Genomic DNA, 23305 nt, shown 5'->3' with positions numbered 1-23305 from the left:
CTGTTCACATAAATGCTTCAATGTAAACACTTGATCTACACATCCCCTACCCACTCTGAAACCTCCTTGCTCATCCGCAATCCTACATTCTGTCTTACCTCTAATTCTTTCAATTATAACCCTACCGTACACTTTTCCTGGTATACTCAGTAAACTTATTCCTCTATATTTTTTACAGTCTCTTTTGTCCCCTTTCTCTTTATATAAAGGGACTATACACGCTCTCTGCCAATCCCTAGGTACCTTCCCCTCATTTATTAAACAAAAGTACCAACCACTCCAACACTATATCCCCCCCTGCTTTTAACATTTCTGTCATGATCCCATCAGTTCCAGCTGCTTTACCCCCTTTCATTTTACGTAATGCATCATGTACCTCCCCCACACTTACATTCTGCTCTTCTTCACTCCTAAAAGATGGTAGACCTCCCTGACCAGTGCATGAAATTACTGCCTCTGTTTCTTCCTTAACATTAAAAAGTTCCTCAAAATATTCTCGCCATCTACCTAATACCTCCATCTCCCCATCTACTAACTCCCCTACTCTGTTTTTAACTGACAAATCCATACTTTCCCTAGGCTTTCTTAACTTGTTTAACTCGCTCCAAAATTTTTTCTTATTTTCATTAAAATTTCTTGACAGTGCCTCTCCCACTCTTTCATCTGCTTTCCTTTTGAACTCTCTCACCACTCTCTTTACCTTTCTTTTACTCTCCATATACTCTGCTCTTCTTATAACACTTCTGCTTTGTAAAAACCTCTCATAAGCTACCTTTTTCTCTTTTATCACACCCTTTACTTCATCATTCCACCAATCACTCCTCTTTCCTCCTGCCCCCACCCTCCTATAACCACAAACTTCTGCCCCACATTCTAATACTGCATTTTTAAAACTATTCCAGCCCTCTTCAACCCCCCCACTACTCATATATATATATATATTTTTTTTTTCAACAAGTCGGCCGTCTCCCACCGAGGCAGGGTGACCCAAAAAAAAAAGAAAGAAAATCCCCAAAAAGAAAATACTTTCATCATCATTCAACACTTTCACCACACTCACACATTATCACTGCTTTTGCAGAGGTGCTCAGAATACAACAGTTCAGAAGCATATACGTATAAAGATACACAACATATCCCTCCAAACTGCCAATATCCCAAACCCCTCCTTTAAAGTCCAGGCATTGTACTTCCCATTTCCAGGACTCAAGTCCGACTATATGAAAATAACTGGTTTCCCTGAATCCCTTCACTAAATATTACCCTGCTCACACTCCAACAGATCGTCAGGTCCCAAATATCATTCGCCTCCATTCACTCCTATCTAATACGCTCATGCACGCTTGCTGGAAGTCCAAGCCCCAAGCCAACAAAACCTCCTTTACCCCCTCTTTCCAACCCTTTCGAGGACGACCCCTACCCCTCCTTCCTTCCCCTATAGATTTACAGTGGACCCCCGCATACCGTCGCCATCACATAACGTACAATCCGCATACCGCTCGCTTTTATCGCAAAAATTTTGCCTCGCATACCGCTCAAAAACCCGCTCGCCGCTCTTCGTCCGAGACGCGTCCAATGTGCGCCCTTAGCCACCCTCACATGTGCCGCTGGTGGCATTGTTTACCAACCTGCCTCCGCGGTAACATCCAAGCATACAATCGGAACATTTCGTATTATTACAGTGTTTTTGGTGATTTTATCAGCCAAGTAAGTGACCATGGGCCCCAAGAAAGCTTCTAGTGCCAACCCTACAGCAATAAGGGTGAGAATTACAATAGAGATGAAGAAAGAGATCATTGATAAGTATGAAAGTGGAGTGCGTGTCGCCGACCTGGCCAGGTTGTACAAGAAACCCAAATCAACCATCGCTACTATTGTGGGCAACAGAAAGGCAATCAAGGAAGCTGTTCTTGCCAAAGGTTTAACTGTGTTTTCGAAACAGAGATCGCAAGTGATGGAAGATGTTGAGAGACTCTTATTGGTGTGGATAAATGAAAAACAGCTAGCAGGAGATAGCGTTTCTCAAGCGATCATAAGCGAAAAGGCTAGGAAGTTGCATGAGGATTTAATTAAAAAAATGCCTGCAACTAGTGATGATGTGAGTGAATTTAAGGCCAGCAAAGGTTGGTTTGAGAGATTTAAGAAGCGTAGTGGCATACATAGTGTGATAAGGCATGGTGAGGCTGCCAGTTCAGACCACAAAGCAGCTGAAAAATATGTGCAGGAATTCAAGGAGTACATAGACAGTGAAGGACTGAAACCTGAACAAGTGTTTAATTGTGATGAAACTGGCCTGTTTTGGAAGAAAATGCCAAGCAGGACCTACATTACTGAGGAGGAAAAGGCACTCCCAGGACATAAGCCTATGAAAGACAGGCTTACTTTGTTGATGTGTTCCAATGCTACTGGTGATTGCAAAGTGAAGCCTTTATTAGTGTATCACTCTGAAACTCCCAGACCGTTCAGGCAAAAGAATGTCCTCAAGGAGAATTTGTGTGTGCTGTGGAGGGCAAACAGTAAGGCATGGGTCACTAGGGACTTTTTCTATGACTGGTTACACCATGCATTTGCCCCCAATGTGAAAGATTACCTAACTGAAAAGAAATTAGAACTTAAGTGCCTCCTGGTGTTAGACAATGCCCCTGGTCATCCTACAGACGTGGCAGAGCGACTTTATGGGGACATGAAATTCATTAAGGAGAAGTTTTTGCCTCCTAATACCACTCCTCTCCTGCAGCCCATGGACCAGCAGGTTATTGCAAACTTCAAAAAACTGTACACAAAAGCTCTGTTTGAAAGGTGCTTTGTAGTGACCTCAGAAACTCAACTGACTAAGAGAGTTTTGGAGAGAGCACTTTAATGTCCTCAATTGTGTAAACCTTATAGGTAAGGCTTGGGAGGGAGTGACTAAGAAGACCTTGAACTCTGCTTGGAAGAAACTGTGGCCAGAATGTGTAGACAAAAGGGATTTTGAAGGGTTTGAGGCTAACCCTGAGAGGATTATGCCAGTTGAGGAATCCATTGTGGCATTGGGAAAGTCCTTGGGGTTGGAGGTTAGTGGGGAGGATGTGGAAGAGTTGGTGGAGGAGGACAATGAAGAACTAACCACTGATGAGCTGATAGATCAACTTCAACAGCAAGAGGCCAGACCTCAGGAAACTGGTTCAGAGGAGGGGAGAGAGAAATTGAAGAAGTTGCCTACTACAAAGATTAAGGAAATCTGTGCAAAGTGGCTTGAAGTGCAAACCTTCATGGATGAAAATCACCCTCACACAGCTATTGCAAGCCGTGTTGGCAACCTGTACACTGACAATGTTGTGAAACACTTTAGGGAAGTCATAAAGGAACGAGAGGTACAGGCCACTATGGACAGATATGTTGTGCGAAAGAAGTCCAGTGACTCTGAAGCTGGTCCTAGTGGCATTAAAAGAAGAAGGGAAGTAACCCCAGAAAAGGACTCGACACCTCAAGTCTTAATGGAAGGGGATTCCCCTTCTAAACACTAACACTCTCTCTCCCCTCCTCCCATCCCATCAATCATCACCAGATCTTCAATATAAGTAAGTGTCATGTAATTGTGCATGCCTTTTTCAGTTTGTGTTTATTAAAATTAACATTTCATGTGGTAAAAAAATTTTTTTTCCATACTTTTGGGCGTCTTGCACGGATTAATTTGATTTCCATTATTTCTTATGGGGAAAATTCATTCGCATACCGAACATTTCGCATAACAACCAGCCCTCTTGCACGGATTAAGGTCGCTATGCGGGGGTCCACTGTGTGTGTGTGTGTGTGTGTGTGTGTGTATAATATATATATATATATATATATATATATACAGTGGACCCCCGCATAACGATGGCATCGCATAGCGATTTTTCCGCATAACGATTACTTTTATCGCAAAATTTTTGCCCCGCATACCGATTAAAAACCCGCATACCGATTTTCGTCCGAGACGCGTCCAATGTGCCCTCACATGTGCCGGCCGTCCCATTGTTTACCAGCCAGCCTCCGCGGTAACATCCAAGCATACACTCGGAATATTTCGTATTATTACAGTGTTTTCGGTGGTGTTTCTGGAAAATAAGTGACCATGGGCCCCAAGAAAGCTTCTAGTGCCAACCCTGTGGTAAAAAGGGTGAGAATTAGTATGGAAATTAAGAAAGATTTTGAAGGGTTTGGGGCTAACCCTGAGAAGCCTATGCCAGTTGTGGAATCCATTGTGCCTACTTCAAAGATTAAGGAAATGTGTGCAGAGTGGTTTGAACTGCAAACCTTTATAGATGAAAATCACCCTGACACAGCTGTTGCAAGCCGTGCTTGTGACTATTTCAATGACAATGTTATGGCCCATTTTAGGAAAGTCTTGAAGAAACGGGAGGTACAGAGCTCTATGGACAGATTTGTTGTGCGACAGAGGTCCAGTGACTCTGAAGCTGGTCCTAGTGGCATTAAAAGAAGAAGGGAAGTAACCCCAGAAAAGGACTTGCTACCTCAAGTCCTAATGGAAGGGGATTCCCCTTCTAAACAGTAAGAAGATAATGCTCTCCCCTCCTCCCATCCCATCAATCATCACCAGATCTTCAATAAAAGTAAGTGTCATGTAATTGTGCATGCCTTTTTCAGTTTGTGTGTATTAAAATTAACATTTCATGTGGTAAAAAAAAATTTTTTTCATACTTTTGGGCGTCTTGCACGGATTAATTTTATTTCCATTATTTCTTATGGGGAAAATTAATTCGCATAACGATTATTTCGCATAACGATGAGCCCTCTTGCACGGATTAAAATCGTTAACCGGGGGTCCACTGTATATATATATATATATATATATATATATATATATATATATATATATATATATATATATATATATATATAAAAGATTAGGTGATGAAAGATTGAATATCAGATTGGAGGGAGATTGTATGGAGGAGGTGAATGTATTCAGATATTTGGGAGTGGACGTGTCAGCGGATGGGTCTATGAAAGATGAGGTGAATCATAGAATTGATGAGGGGAAAAGAGTTTGCGGTGCACTTAGGAGACTGTGGAGACAAAGAACTTTGTCCTTGGAGGCAAAGAGGGGAGTGTATGAGAGTATAGTTTTACCAACGCTCTTATATGGGTGTGAAGCATGGGTGATGAATGTTGCAGCGAGGAGAAGGCTGGAGGCAGTGGAGATGTCATGTCTGAGGGCAATGAGTGGCGTGAATATAATGCAGAGAATTCGTAGTTTGGAAGTTAGGAGGAGGTGCGAGATTACCAAAACTGTTGTCCAGAGGGCTGAGGAAGGGTTGTTGAGGTGGTTCGGACATGTAGAGAGAATGGAGCGAAACAGAATGACTTCAAGAGTGTATCAGTCTGTAGTGGAAGGAAGGCGGGGTAGGGGTCGGCCTAGGAAAGGTTGGAGAGAGGGGGTAAAGGAGGTTTTGTGTGCGAGGGGCTTGGACTTCCAGCAGGCATGCGTGAGCGTGTTTGATAGGAGTGAATGGAGACAAATGGTTTTTAATACTTGACTTGCTGTTGGAGTGTGAGCAAAGTAACATTTATGAAGGGGTTCAGAGAAACCGGCAGGCCGGACTTGAGTCCTGGAGATGGGAAGTACAGTGCCTGCACTCTGAAGGAGGGGTGTTAATGTTGCAGTTTAAAAATTGTAGTGTAAAGCACCCTTCTGGCAAGACAGTGATGGAGTGAATGATGGTGAAAGTTTTTCTTTTTCGGGCCACCCTGCCTTGGTGGGAATCGGCCAGTGTGATAATAATAAAAAAAATATATATATACACAGGAAGGCCCTGCTTTACGGCGTTTCACTTTACGGCGTTCCACTAATACGGTCATTTCAAATTATGACCAAAACTCGCTATACGGCTCCCCCCACCTGACTTTCTAATACGGTCACCGCGCCCCACCTTGTTTGTTTACATTCTTCGTGAGCTCAGTAAGCACTAAGTCTCTCCATTTTGTCTGGAAACTCCAAAATTTCAAATGTTTTTAAAAGTTATTTCATATTTGTATATACTCTGATAATTATACTTATGTATACCTGTACTTAAATAAACTTACATACTGTGCTGGCATGCAGGTACACATTAAAATCAGTAAGAGTGTCTTATGTCTCCAGACGTCATATTAGTAATGATAATAATAATCATCGAGTCTCATTTAAATGTCGTATATTACATTAAATACACATTTTCATTAATCCATCTATGATATTTTTTCAAAATTATATAATAAACATGATACATAACATAAAAAGATGATAAATACACCCCACAATAGAATAAATAAACATAAATATGAGATGTGGTAGCCAGATAACTTGTAAAGTGATGCCAAGAATAACATTTTCTCTAATCTAACATAAGAGAAAATGTGTTACTGGGGGGGTAACTGTAGAAAATTATTCCTTTCGTATGTATGTAAGCAAGTTTATTCAGGTATACACAAATACAGTTACATAGATTATCATACATAACATATGTGTAGAGAACCTAGGATAACCCAAAAAAGTCAGAGTGACTTATTTCCATTGCCTTCACTCAGAGCATCATTTCTTCTCAAAATGATGTTACATGAGAATGGGAGTGTTCTTCTTTATTCTACCGTATCAATGTAGAGACAACCCGTACACAATGTAACTTGTATACAAACCAGATGTGTACACTTTGTTTACAAAACTTACCTTCGCCTGGTTTGTTTACATAACTCTGCGCCTGTCCTCTCTCATGCACTCATTCTTTTTCTGTCTTTTTTTTTTTTTTTTTTTTTTTTTTTTTACACAGGGTTTGACAAGGTTAAGGATCTCTAGCTTTATTGACAACTATTTACAGGTTAAGGATTCCTAACTTTATTGGCAAGCTAAGAGCTGTTACCTACATCAGCTCATTTGAAAGCATTTTTATTGTTATGAGACATACAAGTAGGAAACAGGATGAAGTTGGAGCCATCAGTGGGACAGCATTTTCATTTGATCAACTGACTTTATCTCGTTGACATCATTATGCTGCACCAATGTGTTCCATACTCTAGTCATCCTGGGTATGTATGATCTCAGATGGAGTGATGTTCTTTAGAAGGGTACAGCCAGAGTGAAGTTGCTGCTTTCTGCCAGTCATGTGGCATAAAAGCTTGTTTCACGCTGTCCTCGAAGTGGATCCAAGTGTGGTATTTTGACAATATTGGCCTTGTACATAACAGTAAGGCCACCCACATCCCTCTTATGTTGAAGGCTCTGCTGAAATGACAGATCTATCCAGGATGGGTCCAGGCGAGAGATGAGACGTCTTGCTCTGTTCTCTACTCTGTCAAGCAGTCGCAGATGAGGGGGGGGGCAGGCAAACCAAGAAAGTGGAGCATACTCAAGGTGCGAGCGTACTTGTGCCTCGTACAGGATCTTGCAACCCCTACTGTCAAGCAGATGGGAGATACGGCGAAGTGCTGTAAGCTTCCTGGCTGCCTTGTTTGCAAGATTTACAACATGGTTCTTCATGGTTAGTTTGGAGTCAAATTTCACCCCAAGGATATCAACTTCTTCTCCAGGTGCCAACATCCTCCCATTCATCCTTACTACTGCACCAGCATTACCATCATGGTGCCTAGAGACGGTCATCGTTTGCGTTTTCTCAGGTGCAAATGTTACTTGCCATCTATTTCCCCAAGCTGATATAGCTCTCAGCTGGTGATTGATGTAGCTTAGAGCAGCTGGCATTTCTTCTCTTGGATAAGTGAATGTCAGTGTACAGTCGTCTGCATATGCATGTGATTCTGGGATGAGATGAAGAAGGTCGTTGAAGTAGACATTCCATAACAATGGACCCAGCACGCTTCCTTGTGGAACACTTGCCCCAATAGGACGTCTTGCTGATTCCGTTCCATTGAGAATTACACTTAGAGATCTACCATGAAGGTAGTCACTGAGGAGACATAGCGTAGAGCCTGCAATTCCCAGTGCTTGAAGTTTTGCTAAGAGGCCCTGGTGCCACACCCGGTCGAAAGCGCCAGCAATGTCCAGTGCTACCACAGAGCTGACTTTGGATTCATCCAGTGACTGGTGCCACTTAGTAGAGAGGTTTAACAACAGATCAGCAACAGAGTAACCTTTCCTGAAGCCATATTGACGATCACAAAGTAGTGAGTGCTAGTCAAAAAAAACTGTCATTTGTCTTGAGATTATTGTCTCAAGGATCTTACCAGTGATTGACAGGAGTGACACTGGTCTGTAGTTGCTGATTTCTGCTCTGCTCTTCTTTTTGTGAACAGGGACTACATTCGCCTCTTTCCATAGAGAGGGCCATTTACACTGTACTAGGCAGTGCTGAAAGATGCGAGTTAGAGGTTCTGCTAGCTGGTCTGCACATCTTCTCAACAATCTTGGGCTCAACTCGTCTGGGCCCACAGCCTTTTCTTGGTCAAGCGATTTAAGTAGGAAATGCACCTCCTCCTACCTTATTGTCACCACTGACAGTTTTGACACAGTTCTTGCAGCTAGCCAAGGAGGGTCCCTTGCTGGATCAGGAACTTGCATTTTGGTAGCAAAGTGTTCAGCAAAGAGGTCCGCCTTCTCTTGACTACTAGTAGAGGTGGTCCCATCCTGTCGATTTAGAGGTGGAATAAGTTCATCAGGCAGATAACCTTGTCTGTCCTTGACCAGGGACCACCAGGTTTTGGAGCCTACCCTACCTGATGCTAACTTTCTTTTAGTGTCCACCTCCCATTTAGCAATGGCCCACTTTTGAACATCACCCATATGCCTACAGGATTGCATGTGCAAGTTCCTGTTATAGGTGGTAGGATGTCTCTTATACCTTCGCCATGCTTTGTACTTAGCAGTAGCAGCCTCTCTACAATGAAAGCCAAACCAAGGCTGATCTGTAGGCTTCGTCACATATTGCCGGTGAGGAATGTGTTCTTGTTGTAGATTAAGGATGTGTCCAGTGAAGGCTTTCACTTGATTGTCAACATCCCCTTGGAGAAGAGCATTCCAGTCGGTGGTGGCGAGCTCAGAGCAAAGGGCTGGCCAATTACCTCTTTCCCATAGCCAGGTTGTGCGTGTGGACTCCTCACCTCGTTCTGTTGGGATCTTAAGTGTCGTAAAAAACAGCCTTGTGGTCAGACGATCCAACATAGCCGAGGGGTTGACAAGTGACTATGCCTTCTGCCAGATCACTCACTACTGGGTCAAGGGAGGAGCCAGAGATATGAGTAGGGAAATCAACAAAGTTTCTCATGTCAAACACTGCAAGAAGGTCATCAAAGTCCCTCTGTATAAGGTGCTGGTTGAGGTCACCAACAATTATAATATGTTGACAGCTGTGTTGTAGCAGAAGAGTCAATATTTTCCATTAGGAAGTTGATAGGGTCTGCATGTTGCCACTGAGGTTTGTACATTGCACATGCTAGTACAGAGGTACTAGTGTTTATATAGAGCTTGAAGAACATCATTTCAAGATGTGTAGGGGTGGCAACATCAATGTGCTGGGCATGAACACTTTTAGAGAAGCACACAGCAACACCTCCTCCTTGCCCTTGCCTGTCTCTTCTCATCCATGAGGTGTAGCCAGCAATTCTTGCAAAATTTTCTGGAGTCCTGTCATCCAAAAATGTTTCAACAACAGCTATCATGTCGGGACGTCGAGTGTTCACAAAACTATGTGTGAGCTCTCCAACATTAGTAATGAAACCTCTAATGTTGGCCAACAGGATGCTGATAGACTGGCTCCTCATGATGAAATGGTCAGCTTGAGGTGGTGGGTGTGTAGGGAATGTAAGGTGCCTGCCCTTGAGAGAGGTAGGGTACTGAGGCAGCTGCAGGGATGTAGGTCTGTGGTCTTGTATAAGGCGCAATCCCACCTGCTGGGCTGGGATAGGAGTAGCTAAGTGGGTGACGTGTGAGAGTGTTCACCAATTCAGAGATCCTGCTGGTTTGTTCTGAGAACAGGTCTCTAAACAGGTGGCCCTGTCTGTCAAGTTCCTTTTTCTTCCGACACTGGTCCTCCTTATGTCCTTTCTTGTAGCAGTAATTACACCTGGTATCTCGCAGGCAGTTGTTGGCAGTGTGCCCCTTCCGGTGACAGCGAGAGCACAGCCTAGGTGTTTTCTTCCTCTCTCTCTCTTCCTCTCTCTCTCTGCCTCTCTCTCTCTCTCTCTCTCTGCCTCTCTCTCTCTCTCTGCCTCTCTCTCTCTCTCTCTCTCTGCCTCTCTCTCTCTCTGCCTCTCTCTCTCTCTGCCTCTCTCTCTCTCTCTGCCTCTCTCTCTCTCTCTGCCTCTCTCTCTCTCTCTGCCTCTCTCTCTCTCTCTGCCTCTCTCTCTCTCTCTGCCTCTCTGCTCTTCTCTCTCTCTGCCTCTCTGCTCTTCTCTCTCTCTCTCTCTCTCTGCTCTTCTCTCTCGCTCTCTCTCTGCTCTTCTCTCTCTCTCTCTCTCTCTGCTCTTCTCTCTCTCTCTCTCTCTCTCTCTCTCTCTCTCTCTCTCTCTCTCTCTCTCTCTCTCTCTCTCTGCTCTCTCTCTCTCTCTCTCTCTCTCTCTCTCTCTCTCTCTCTCTCTCTCTCTCTCTCTCTCTCTCTGCTTCACTATCTCTCTCTCTCTCTCTGCTTCACTATCTCTCTCTCTCTGCTTCACTCTCTCTCTCTCTCTCTGCTTCACTCTCTCTCTCTCTCTCTCTCTGCTTCACTCTCTCTCTCTCTCTCTCTCTCTCTCTCTCTCTGCTTCACTCTCTCTGCTTCACTATCTCTCTCTCTCTCTCTCTCTCTCTGCTTCACTATCTCTCTCTGCTTCACTATCTCTCTCTCTCTCTGCTTCACTATCTCTCTCTCTCTCTCTGCTTCACTATCTCTCTCTCTCTCTCTGCTTCACTATCTCTCTCTCTCTCTCTCTCTGCTTCACTATCTCTCTCTCTCTCTGCTTCACTATCTCTCTCTCTGCTTCACTATCTCTCTCTCTGCTTCACTCTCTCTGCTTCACTATCTCTCTCTCTCTGTTTCACTATCTCTCTCTCTCTCTCTGCTTCACTATCTCTCTCTCTCTCTCTCTCTCTCTCTCTCTCTCTCTCTCTCTCTCTCTCTGCTTCACTATCTCTCTCTCTGCTTCACTATCTCTCTCTGCTTCACTATCTCTCTCTCTCTCTCTCTCTCTCTCTCTCTCTCTCTCTCTCTCTCTCTCTCTCTCTCTCAGTCACTATCTATCTCTATACAGGGTTTGACAAGGTTAAGGATCCCTAGCTTTATTGACAGCTATTTACAGGTTAAGGATTCCTAACTTTATTGGCAAGCTAAGAGCTGTTACCTACATCAGCTCATTTGAAAGCATTTTTATTGTTATGAGACATACAAGTAGGAACAGGATGAAGTTGGAGCCATCTGTGGGCCAGCATTTTCATTTGATCAACTGACGCTTATCTCGTTGACATCATTATGCTGTACGAATGTGTTCCATACTCGAGTCATCATGGGTATGTATGATCTCAGATGGAGTGATGTTCTGGAGAAGGGTACAGCCAGAGTGAAGTTGCTGCTTTCTGCCCGTCTTGTGGCATAAAGCTTGTTTCACGCTGTCCTCGAAGTGGATCCAAGTGTGGTATTTTGACAATATTGGCCTTGTACATAACAGTAAGGCCACCCACATCCCTCCTATGTTGAAGGCTCTGCTGAAATGACAGATCTATCCAGGATGGGTCCAGGCGAGAGATGAGACGTCTTGCTCTGTTCTCTACTCTGTCAAGCAGTCGCAGATGAGAGGGGGGGCAGGCAAACCAAGGAAGTGGAGCATACTCAAGGTGCGAGCGTACTTGTGCCTCGTACAGGATCTTGCAACCCCTACTGTCAAGCAGATGCGAGATACGGCGAAGTGCTGTAAGCTTCCTGGCTGCCTTGTTTGCAAGATTTACAACATGGTTCTTCATGGTTAGTTTGGAGTCAAATTTCACCCCAAGGATATCAACTTCTTCTCCAGGTGCCAACATCCTCCCATTCATCCTTACTACTCTTACTACCTCTTACTACCTCTTTCTGTCTCTCTGCTTCTCCCTCTTTCTGTCTCTCTGCTTCTCCCTCTTTCTGTCTCTCTGCTTCTCCCTCTTTCTGTCTCTCTGCTTCTCCCTCTTTCTGTCTCTCTGCTTCTCCCTCTTTCTGTCTCTCTGCTTCTCCCTCTTTCTGTCTCTCTGCTTCTCCCTCTTTCTGTCTCTCTGCTTCTCCCTCTTTCTGTCTCTCTGCTTCTCCCTCTTTCTGTCTCTCTGCTTCTCCCTCTTTCTGTCTCTCTGCTTCTCCCTCTTTCTGTCTCTCTGCTTCTCCCTCTTTCTGTCTCTCTGCTTCTCCCTCTTTCTGTCTCTCTGCTTCTCCCTCTTTCTGTCTCTCTGCTTCTCCCTCTTTCTGTCTCTCTGCTTCTCCCTCTTTCTGTCTCTCTGCTTCTCCCTCTTTCTGTCTCTCTGCTTCTCCCTCTTTCTGTCTCTCTGCTTCTCCCTCTTTCTGTCTCTCTGCTTCTCCCTCTTTCTGTCTCTCTGCTTCTCTATCTTTCTGTCTCTCTGCTTCTCTCTCTTTCTGTCTGCGAGAGAGCGACTCGTGAACCAACAGGTATTACACACACTGCAGAGATTCAGAGTTGTCACGTCTGATTCCTGAACAAGTGAAAACGTGTATTACTTGCCAGTCATGCTTTTTTTTTTTTCCAACAAGTCGGCTGTCTCACACCGAGGCAGGGTGACCCAAAAAGAAAGAAAAACCCCAAAAAGAAAATACTTTCATCATCATTCAACACTTTCACCTCACTCACACATAATCACTGTTTTTGCAGAGGAGCTCAGAACACAACAGCTTAGAAGTATATACGTATAAAGATACACAACATATCCCTCCAAACTGCTAATATCCCAAAACCCCTCCTTTAGAGTGTAGGCATTGTACTTCCCATTTCCAGAACATTTCAAGCACATTATAGCACTTTGTCCATATTTTCTGGGTTATCCTAGGTAATTTACACTATATAATTGTATTTGTGTGTACCTGTGATATAGACAGAGAAAGAGACAGAGAAATAGATAGATACAGACAGACAGAGACAGACAGCTAATCAGCCAGCCAGCCAGCCAGCTTGGTGCAAGACAAGTGTCACTCCACTGTGATGATCGTGCACTGCCTTGGCTTTATTTGTTTTCACTGTTACACAAACACGTCTGTATCTGTCTGTCCGTTTGTGTCCATCTGTCTAGCTCTGTGAAAATGCCTATGAAAATGCCTATTACTTGCCAGTCATGCTTATTATGCATTATATCTACAAGCACACTATAGCACTTTGTCTGGATTTTTTGGGTTATCCTAGGTAATTTATACTATGCATAATTGTATTTATGTGTACCTGTGACAGATAGAGAGATACCGAGACAGATAGAGAGAGAGAGAGACAAAGACAAAGCTTACAGCACTTCGCCGTATCTCGCATCTGTTTGACAGTAGGGGTTGCAAGATTTTGTACGAGGCACAAGTATGCTCACACCTTGAGTATGCTCCACTTTCTTGGTTCGCCTTCCCCCCTTCTCATTTGCAACTGCTTGACAGAGTAGAGAACAGAGCAAGACGTCTCATCTCTCACCTGGACCAATCCTGGATACATCTGTCATTTCAGCAGAGCCTTCAACACAGGAGGGATGTGGGTGGCCTTACTGTTATGTACAAGGCCAACACTGTCGAAGTACCACACTTGGATCCACTTCGAGGACAGCGTGAAGCAAGTTTCTATACCACAAGATGGGCAGAAAGCAGCAACTTCACTCTGGCTGTGCCCTTCTCCAGAATATCACTTCATCTGAGATCATTTATACCCAGGATGACTCGAGTATGAAACACATTCGTACAGCATTGTGATGTCAACGAGATAAAGTCAGTTGATCAGATGAAAATGCTGGCCCACAGATGGCTCCAACTTCATCCTGTTCCCTACTTGTATGTTTCATAACAATAAAAATACTTTCAAATAAGCTGATGTAGGTAACATCTCATAGCTTGTCAATAAAGTTAGGAATCCTTAACCTGTAAATAGCTTGTCAATAAAGCTAGGGATCCTTAACCTAACCTTGTCAAACCGTGTAAAAAAATAAAAAAAAAATAAAGACAGACGGACACAGACAGCTAATCAGCCAGCCAGCAGCTGGCCAGCCAGCCAGCTGGCCAGCCAGCCAGCCGCCAGTCAGCCAATAGGCCAGCCAGCCTGCCTGCCGAACAAGTATTACATGTTCCAGAATTGTTTCTCTTTACTTAGGGCATAGGTTATAAGACATTCTGGCAGGATGACACTACCAGTGGTGCCAAAATTGAAAGGATGTCGCACAAATGTTGCACACGGGTTATTATCGAGGTTTTTTTTTTATATTTCCTCAACCAATTGTGGCCACATCCACCTCAAAGTCACTAAACTCGAGGTCAACATCAGTTTCCTCTTAACCCTTTGAGGGTTTTCGTCGTACTAGTACGTTTTACGCGTAGGGTTTTTTGACGTACTAGTACTCATAAATTCTAGCGGCCTCAAATCTAGTGGGAGAAAGCTGGTAGGCCTTCATATGAAAGAATGGGTCTATGTGGTCAGTGTGCACAGTCTAAAAAAAATCCTGCAGCACACAGTGCATAATGAGAAAAAAAAACTTTGCAGTGTATTTTCGTATGGTATTTATTGTTGTATTCTAGTTTTCTTGGTCTCATTTTATAGAATGGAAGACATATTACAGAAATTGAGATGATTTTGACTGGTTTTGCAAAGAAAGGTGCCTTGAAATTGAGCTCAAAGTAGCAGAAATGTTCGATTTTTACCAAACTTCAAAAGTAAACAAATCGTGCCAAGCGTGCAATACACGTCAACTGGTGAGTCTAATATTCTTTCACAAGTGCACCAATAATATTTATACCATTTTTTACACTAATGCAGTAGTCTGCATAACAGTAAATCTTATATTTTTTGTGAAAATAAAAATTCAAAGTGAAAAGCAAAAGAATATAAGAGGGGACTTGAGACATGACTAATGACTAGAGGAAATGTCATTTTAGTGCCAGGAATGTCTTTCTTGTTTATTCTGGACCCTATTCCGAAATTGGCATCTTTTGAAATTTGTGTGAAATTGGCAAAATTGCTAAATTCTGACCACTGTACTGGATAGTTGAATTTCATAAATGAGTGGTTTCTTGCATCCATTCGATAGAAAAAATGGAGTTCTAGCGAAATATTCATGTTTTTTGTCGACTAGTACAGTGAAATTGGCCGAAAATGGGGCTCAAAGTGGGCAAAATCGCCGATGCGTAAACATCGCCGAGACCGCTAACTTTGCAAGAGCATAATTCCGTAAGTTTTCTATCAAATTTCAAACTTTTGGTGTCTTTATGATCGGGAAAAGATTCTCTATCTTTTCATAAGAGAAAATAATTTTTTTTTTTTTTTTAAATTTGGCCGACCCTGAGAACGAGTTTCGGAGAGGGCCTGTCGACCCTCAAAGGGTTAAAAGGGGAGTGTTAATACGACATCAGTGAATCCCTGATGTTTGCCATGCTATTTGCTCTAGCTGGCGCTCAATTGAACTGGTGCTCCCACAAGGTACTGCAAGCACCAAGGGTTAAGACCCATTCTATGCTGACCAGGCATCTCAGGTCAATCATGCCAAATTTGGAGGCAGGAAAAATTAAACGCTGATCTACGTTTGGAGCGCTAGCGGTAAGAACATAGATCTATGTTTAGACAGTTAAGGGGTTAAAGCCATATAGCATTACCTAATAATATTCATTTCTCTTGTTCTCACTGTAACTCATCTAATGACCATATGAACTGTTACTGCCTTGTTAATCTTAAGTTAATATTAAGTTGCCCGAAAAAATCTCTGCATACAAAGAGGCTTTTTATATTCCTTGTACAACCATATATCATGCCAAAATAAAATTATTATACTTACAAAGTCACACTAACAGAAAGGAGAGAAGGGGACAGTATATATAGGTCAGCAGACAAGGATGGATCAAGAGTAGTAGTAAAGAAAGTACAGCAGCAAAAACAGCCACCTCTCTACTTCCTTTCCTACTATCTCTCTTGTCCTGTCCCTGTCTGCTGGACTAAATATACTGTTCCTTTCTCTCCTTTCTGTTAGTGTGACTTTGTAAATGGTCCAAGTCAGACCGAAACCTCATTATACTAAACTCCTCTCTCCTATGTGCGGGTTATTTGTGTATTGTTCCAGTCACGGTATTGTGCCTTTTTCTTATTTATTTTGGAATGCATCTATTGCATAATTCAAAGTGAAGGATATGTACAATTGAAAACCAAACACCAAAATCTTAATAAAATAAAATAAAACATACTAAACAAGAAACAAAGATGAAATAACAACTGGCTTGGCTTACACTAGCAGCTTGGTCGCTATCTGGTGTAGACTCTGCAGACGGGATAGTTTCTTCTCCCAAGCGAAGTCTTTGGTCCAACTGGTCAAGAACTGCAGAGGCCCGATCCAGCATAGTTCGAGCTTGATTCAGACGTACCCCAGAAGAACTCGGTCCTTGTGTTGGAGGAACTTTAGAAATCAAAAAAGGAATTTATAAAAAAAAATTACAAATACAAAACACTCACAATATATGAAACCTAACATTCATGTACAGGTGTATGTATTTCAAGTATAGCATCACTAAAATTTATTAAAATGTAATTAATGAAACTATCTGAGAGTACGTATAGACTTTCACACGAGTTAAAATGGCTATATAATTTAAATGGTATTTACTCTAAAGATCACCAACTACTTAGCTATATTAAATACAGAACACGTTTACCTGGTCGTTCTCTCTTGCCTGATCAATTAAAAACAAAATGTCATCTTTACAAGATTATAATGCACAAAGTTCAGTGATTCCTTGCAACCATTTCTACATAGTAAATATGTCTTACAGCCAAAGAAAGATCTAATTTAAATCAAAGGCAGTTCACATGAGAAAAAGGAAGTTTAACAATATGATTTAGTCAGCTAAAATGGTTAAGAAACAAAACTCAAGTATGAGCCAGATTGCAATATCCAAACAGGCTGGAGGGCCACTAGCAACAACGGCCTAGTTGATCAGGCGGTCAGCAAGGAAGTCTGGCTGGCCTCAATTCAGGCTGCATAAATACAATCCTTGAAACCAATCATATCAAAGGTATGAGACCAAGAGGCTGTGGCATTGATTAAAATAGCAACAATTTTACATGTGATGAAAGCAGTCAGACTGTGACAAAGTTTAATACTGAAGCACATTTATACAACTGATGTAACACACACATTGTACCTAGAATTTTTAGCAAAAAATTTCTTCACATATGGGCAACGGGGGTATCCAAAAACACTAAAATAAATGTGAAAAAGATGTGGAAGGATCCATATAAGAGTTCAAAAGAAGAGATGACAAAGTTATTTCATGGTTAAGAGACAGGACCTAGAGTTAAATTCCTTTTAAAAAACTACAAATATGCCCTTACCCAAAAGATTTTTGATCATCTAGAAACCATAGATTCCTCATATACCACCAGCATGGATTCCGTAACAATATGTTCAGCCTGGATAAAAAAAATTACATCAAATACTGACAAATATGCAGCTAAGACACATGCAGTACTAGGCAATTCCCAAATTTACCTAATGAAGGGTGATACTCAACTTGTCAGTGAAGAAAACCTACACAAATGTCACTGTTTATAATATGCAACTATTACTACCACCAACATTATTGCCCAAAACACACCAATACTTTTAACTATATTGGTTTTAACTATATTGGTTCTACTTGTCCAAGACATTGCAACCAAAATAGGACACCTTCCCCTGCTACACTCAACTTCGCCCCCCTTAACCATTATGCATGTTTTACCTATTTATTTATTTTATTTATTATTTATTATCACACTGGCCGATTCCCACCAAGACAGGGTGGCCCGAAAAAGAAAAACTTTCACCATCATTCACTCCATCACTGTCTTGCCAGAAGGGTGCTTTACACTACAGTTTCTAAACTGCAACATTAACACCCCCTCCTTCAGAGTGCAGGCACTGTACTTCCCATCTCCAGGACTCAAGTCCGGCCTGCCGGTTTCCCTGAACCCCTTCATAAATGTTACTTTGCTCACACTCCAACAGCACGTCAAGTATTAAAAACCATTTGTCTCCATTCACTCCTATCAAACACGCTCACGCATGCCTGCTGGAAGTCCAAGCCCCTCGCACATAAAACCTCCTTTACCCCCTCCCTCCAACCTTTCCTAGGCCGACCCCTACCCTGCCTTCCTTCCACTACAGACTGATACACTCTTGAAGTCACTCTGTTTCGCTCCATTCTCTCTACATATCCGAACCATCTCAACAACCCTTCCTCAGCCCTCTGGACAACAGTTTTGAATATCTCGCACCTCCTCCTAACTTCCAAACTACGAATTCTCTGCATTATATTCACACCACACATTGCCCTCAGACATGACATCTCCACTGCCTCCAGCCTTCTCCTCGCTGCAACATTCATCACCCATGCTTCACACCCATATAAGAGCGTTGGTAAAACTATACTCTCATACATTCCCCTCTTTGCCTCCAAGGACACAGTTCTTTGTCTCCACAGACTCCTAAGTGCACCACTCACCCTTTTCCCCTCATCAATTCTATGATTCACCTCATCTTTCATAGACCCATCTGCTGACACGTCCACTCCCAAATATCTGAATACATTCACCTCCTCCATACTCTCTCCCTCCAATCTGATATCCAATCTTTCATCACCTAATCTTTTTGTTACCCTCATAACCTTACTCTTTCCTGTATTCACTTTTAATTTTCTTCTTTTGCACACCCTACCAAATTCATCCACCAATCTTTGCAACTTCTCTTCAGAATCTCCCAAGAGCACAGTGTCATCAGCAAAGAGCAACTGTGACAACTCCCACTTTATGTGTGATTCTTTATCTTTTAACTCCACGCCTTTTGCCAAGACCCTCGCATTTACTTCTCTTACAACCCCATCTATAAATATATTAAACAACCATGGTGACATCACACATCCTTGTCTAAGGCCTACTTTTACTGGGAAATAATTTCCCTCTTTCCTATGTACTCTAACTTGTACTCACTATCCTCGTAAAAACTCTTCACTGCTTTCAGTAACCTACCTCCTACACCATACACCTGCAACATCTGCCACATTGCCCCCCTATCCACCCTGTCATACGCCTTTTCCAAATCCATAAATGCCACAAAGACCTCTTTAGCCTTATCTAAATACTTTTCACTTATATGTTTCACTGTAAACACCTGGTCCACACACCCCCTACCTTTCCTAAAGCCTCCTTGCTCATCTGCTATCCTATTCTCTGTCTTACTCTTAATTCTCTCAATAATAACTCTACCATACACGTTACCAGGTATACTCAACAGACTTATCCCCCAATGATTTTTGCACTCTCTTTTGTCCCCTTTGCCTTTATACAACGGAACTATGCATGCTCTCTGCCAATCCCTAGGTACCTTACCCTCTTCCATACATTTATTAAATAATTGCACCAACCACTCCAAAACTATATCCCCACCTGCTTTTAACATTTCTATCTTTATCCCATGAATCCCAGCTGCCTTACCCCCTTTCATTTTACCTACTGCCTCACGAACTTCCCCCACACTCACAACTGGCTCTTCCTCACTCCTACAAGATGTTATTCTTCCTTCCTTGCCTTATACACGAAATCACAGCTTCCCTATCTTCATCAACATTTAACAATTCCTCAAAATATTCCCTCCATCTTCCCAATACCTCTAACTCTCCATTTAATAACTCTCCTCTTCTATTTTTAACTGACAAATCCATTTGTTCTCTAGGCTTCCTTAACTTGTTAATCTCACTCCAAAACTTTTTCTTATTTTCAACAAAATTTGTTGATAACAGCTCACCCACTCTCTCATTTGCTCTCTTTTTACATTGCTTCACCACTCTCTTAACCTCTCTCTTTTTCTCCATATTATCTTCCCTCCTTGCATCACTTCTACTTTGTAAAAACTTCTCATATGCTAACTTTTTCTCCCTTACTGCTCTCTTTACATCATCATTCCACCAATCGCTCCTCTTCCCTCCCGCACCCACTTTCCTGTAACCACAAACTTCTGCTGAACACCCTAACACTACATTTTTAAATCTACTCCATACCTCTTCGACCCCATTGCCTATGCTCTCAATAGCCCATCTATCCTCCAATAGCTGTTTATATCTTACCCTAACTGCCTCTTCTTTTAGTTTATAAACCTTCACCTCTCTCATCCCTGATGCTTCTGTTCTCCTTGTACCCCATCTACCTTTTACTCTCAGTGTAGCTACAACTAGAAAGTGATCTGATATATCTGTGGCCCCTCTATAAACATGTACATCCTGAAGTCTACTTAACAGTCTTTTATCTACCAATACATAATCCAACAAACTACTGTCATTTTGCCCTACATCAAATCTTGTATACTTATTTATCCTCTTTTTCTTAAAATATGTATTACCTATAACTAAACTCCTTTCTATACAAAGTTCAATCAAAGGGCTCTCATTATCATTTACACCTGGCACCCCAAACTTACCTACCACACCCTCTCTAAAAGTTTCTCCTACTTTAGCATTCAGATCCCCTACCACAATTACTCTCTCACTTGGTTCAAAGGCTCTTATACATTCACTTAACATCTCCCAAAATCTCTCTCTCCCTTCTACATTCCTCTCTTCTCCAGGTGCATACACGCTTATTATGACCCACTTTTCACATCCAACCTTTACTTTAATCCACATAATTCTTGAATTTACACATTCATATTCTCTTTTCTCCTTCCATAACTGATCCTTCATCATTACTGCTACCCCTTCCTTTGCTCTAACTCTCTCAGATACTCCAGATTTAATCCCATTTATTTCTACCCATCGAAACTCCCCTATTCCCTTCAGCTTTTTTTTGCTTAGGGCCAGGACATCCAACTTCTTTTCATTCATAACATCAGCAATCATCTGTTTCTTGTCATCCGCACTACACCCACGCACATTCAAGCATCCCAGTTTTACAAAGTTTTTCTTCTTCTCTTTTTTAGTAAATGTCTACAGGAGAAGGGGTTACTAGCCCATTGCTCCCGGCATTTTAGTCGCCTCATACGACACGCATGGCTTACGGAGGAAAGATTCTTTTCCACTTCCCCATGTATTAAGCTGACAGAAGCTCCACAGAGGAAAACAATGCAATAAATATCCTAATCTACCTCTTATTCCATACATTTGCAACATCTGCCACATTGCCCCCCCTATCCACCCCTTCACATGCCTTTTTCCAAATCCATAAATGCCACAAAAATCACTTCATCTTTATCTAAATATTGTTCACCTACTGCTCTCTGTCTTACTCTTAATTCTTTCAATAATAACTTTACCAGGTATACTCAACAGGCTTCTTCCCCTATAATTCTTACACTCTCTTTTGTCTCCTTCGCCTTTATACAAAGGAACTATACATTCTCTGTCAATCCCTAGGTACCTTACCCTCTTTACCCTGCTTTACCCACTTTCATTCTATTCACTGCCTCATGCACTTCATCCCCCACTCACAACTGGCTCTTCTTCACCCCAAGATGCTATACCTCCCTACCCAATACACAAAATCATAACTTCCCAATCTTCAACATTTAACAGTTCCTCAAAATATTCCCTCCATCTTCCCAATACCTCTAACTCTCCATCTAATAACTCTCCTCTCCTATTTTTAATTGTCAAATCCATATATTCCTTAGGCTTTCTCAACTTACTAATCTCACTCCAAAACTTTTCCTTATTCTAAATAAAATTTGTTGATAGCATCTCACCCACTCTCATTTGCTCTCTTTTTACACTGCTTCACCACTCTCTTAACCTCTCTTTTTCTCTCCATATACTCCTCCCTCCTTGTATCACTTCTACTTTGGAAAAACCTGTCATATGCTAACTTTTTCTCTCTTGCTACTCTTTACTTCATCATTTCCACCAATCATTCTTCTTCCCTCCCACACCCCCTTTCCTGTAACCACAAACCCCTGTTGAACACTAACACTACATTCTTAAATCTACCCCATACCTCTTCAACCTCATTGCCTATTCTCCCACTAGCCCATCTTCCTTCCAATCGTTGTTTATATCTTACCCTAACTGCCTCCTCCTTTAGTTTATAAACCTTCACTTCTCTCTTACTTGCTGATTCTATTCTCCTTGCATCCCATCTACCTTTTACTCTCATTGTAGCTACAACTAAATAGTGATCTGATATATCTGTGGCCTCTCTATAATCACGCACATCCTGAAGTTTACCCATCAGTCTCGTCTACCAATACATAGTCCAACAAACTACTGCCATTATGCCCTATATCATTTCTTCAATACGTATTTATCCATTTTTTCTTAAAATATTATAACTAAACCCCTTTCTATACTAAGTTCAAAGGCCCCCCCCATTATCATTTACACTAGGCCCCCCCCCCAAACTTACCAACCACACCCTAACTGAATCCCTTCATAAACGTTACTTTGTTCACACTCCAACAGCACATTATAAAAAAAACATTTACCATGAATAAAGTAATAAATAATACAAGAGTCTAATTAGCATAGTCTCTATACTTTGATCCTTAAGTATATTAATGACCTAACAGTATAAAACTCCTCCAATCCCTCGTTTGATGATGATGCCAAAATAACGCAAAAAACAAACTGAAGGGGATATAAGGTGGTCTCACAAAAACTGAAAATATCAAACAAATAGGTATTATAGTTTAACCCAAATAAAAACAGAATTATGAAGCTTCGAGATGAGAAAAGAACACTGAAGACAACAGTAGTGTTAAGAAACCAATTCAAAGACACTGCAAATGCTGTGTCTATTTCATAATTACAACCCATTCTTGAGTATGTAGCAAAGGTGTGAAACCCTCACCTGTTTACAGTGAAACTCGAAAGTCCAAAGGAGTGTATCCAAACTGGTGCAAAGATAAAGAGTAACTAATTATGAAGAAAATTCAAAAACATAGGTCTTCTGTCTCTGAAAGAATGAAGAACAGGAGGTGATATGATAACATGCAATATTCCAGAGTGAAGTAAGGTTGAAATTTATGTATCCAAATGAGCCAAGCAGAAATTCTTAAATACTTCAACATACGAATGGTTAAAAATAGAATAATGTAGATGACAGTGGAATCACTGACAGATTCAAATGAAGACATGATAGCTTTTCACACCAGTCTGTTACAAGTTAAGAGGCAAGACCAAGAGCTAGTGCTAGGCTCTTCTCCTAT

General features: G+C 41.8%; 1 protein-coding gene across 4 annotated transcripts in view; it reads right to left on the bottom strand.

The window, feature by feature from the left end:
* The window catches only part of LOC128685937 (large proline-rich protein BAG6), a 264734-nt gene that overhangs the window by 184847 nt on the left and 56582 nt on the right, over positions 1-23305 (bottom strand). For 2 of the 4 annotated variants that reach the window (XM_070083407.1, XM_070083410.1), the window contains exon 5: positions 16368-16534. In XM_070083407.1, coding sequence (XP_069939508.1) covers positions 16368-16534 — 167 coding nt within the window. The remainder of the gene's footprint in view (positions 1-16367; positions 16535-23305) is intronic. The other 2 variants (XM_070083409.1, XM_070083411.1) reach the window with 1 other exon arrangement.

This window comes from Cherax quadricarinatus, chromosome 9 (genome assembly GCF_038502225.1).
Source record: "Cherax quadricarinatus isolate ZL_2023a chromosome 9, ASM3850222v1, whole genome shotgun sequence".
In the NCBI taxonomy this organism is placed as follows: domain Eukaryota; kingdom Metazoa; phylum Arthropoda; class Malacostraca; order Decapoda; family Parastacidae; genus Cherax; species Cherax quadricarinatus.
Note: the sequence above shows the minus strand (reverse complement) of the source record. Positions and strands in the feature narration are given on the sequence as shown.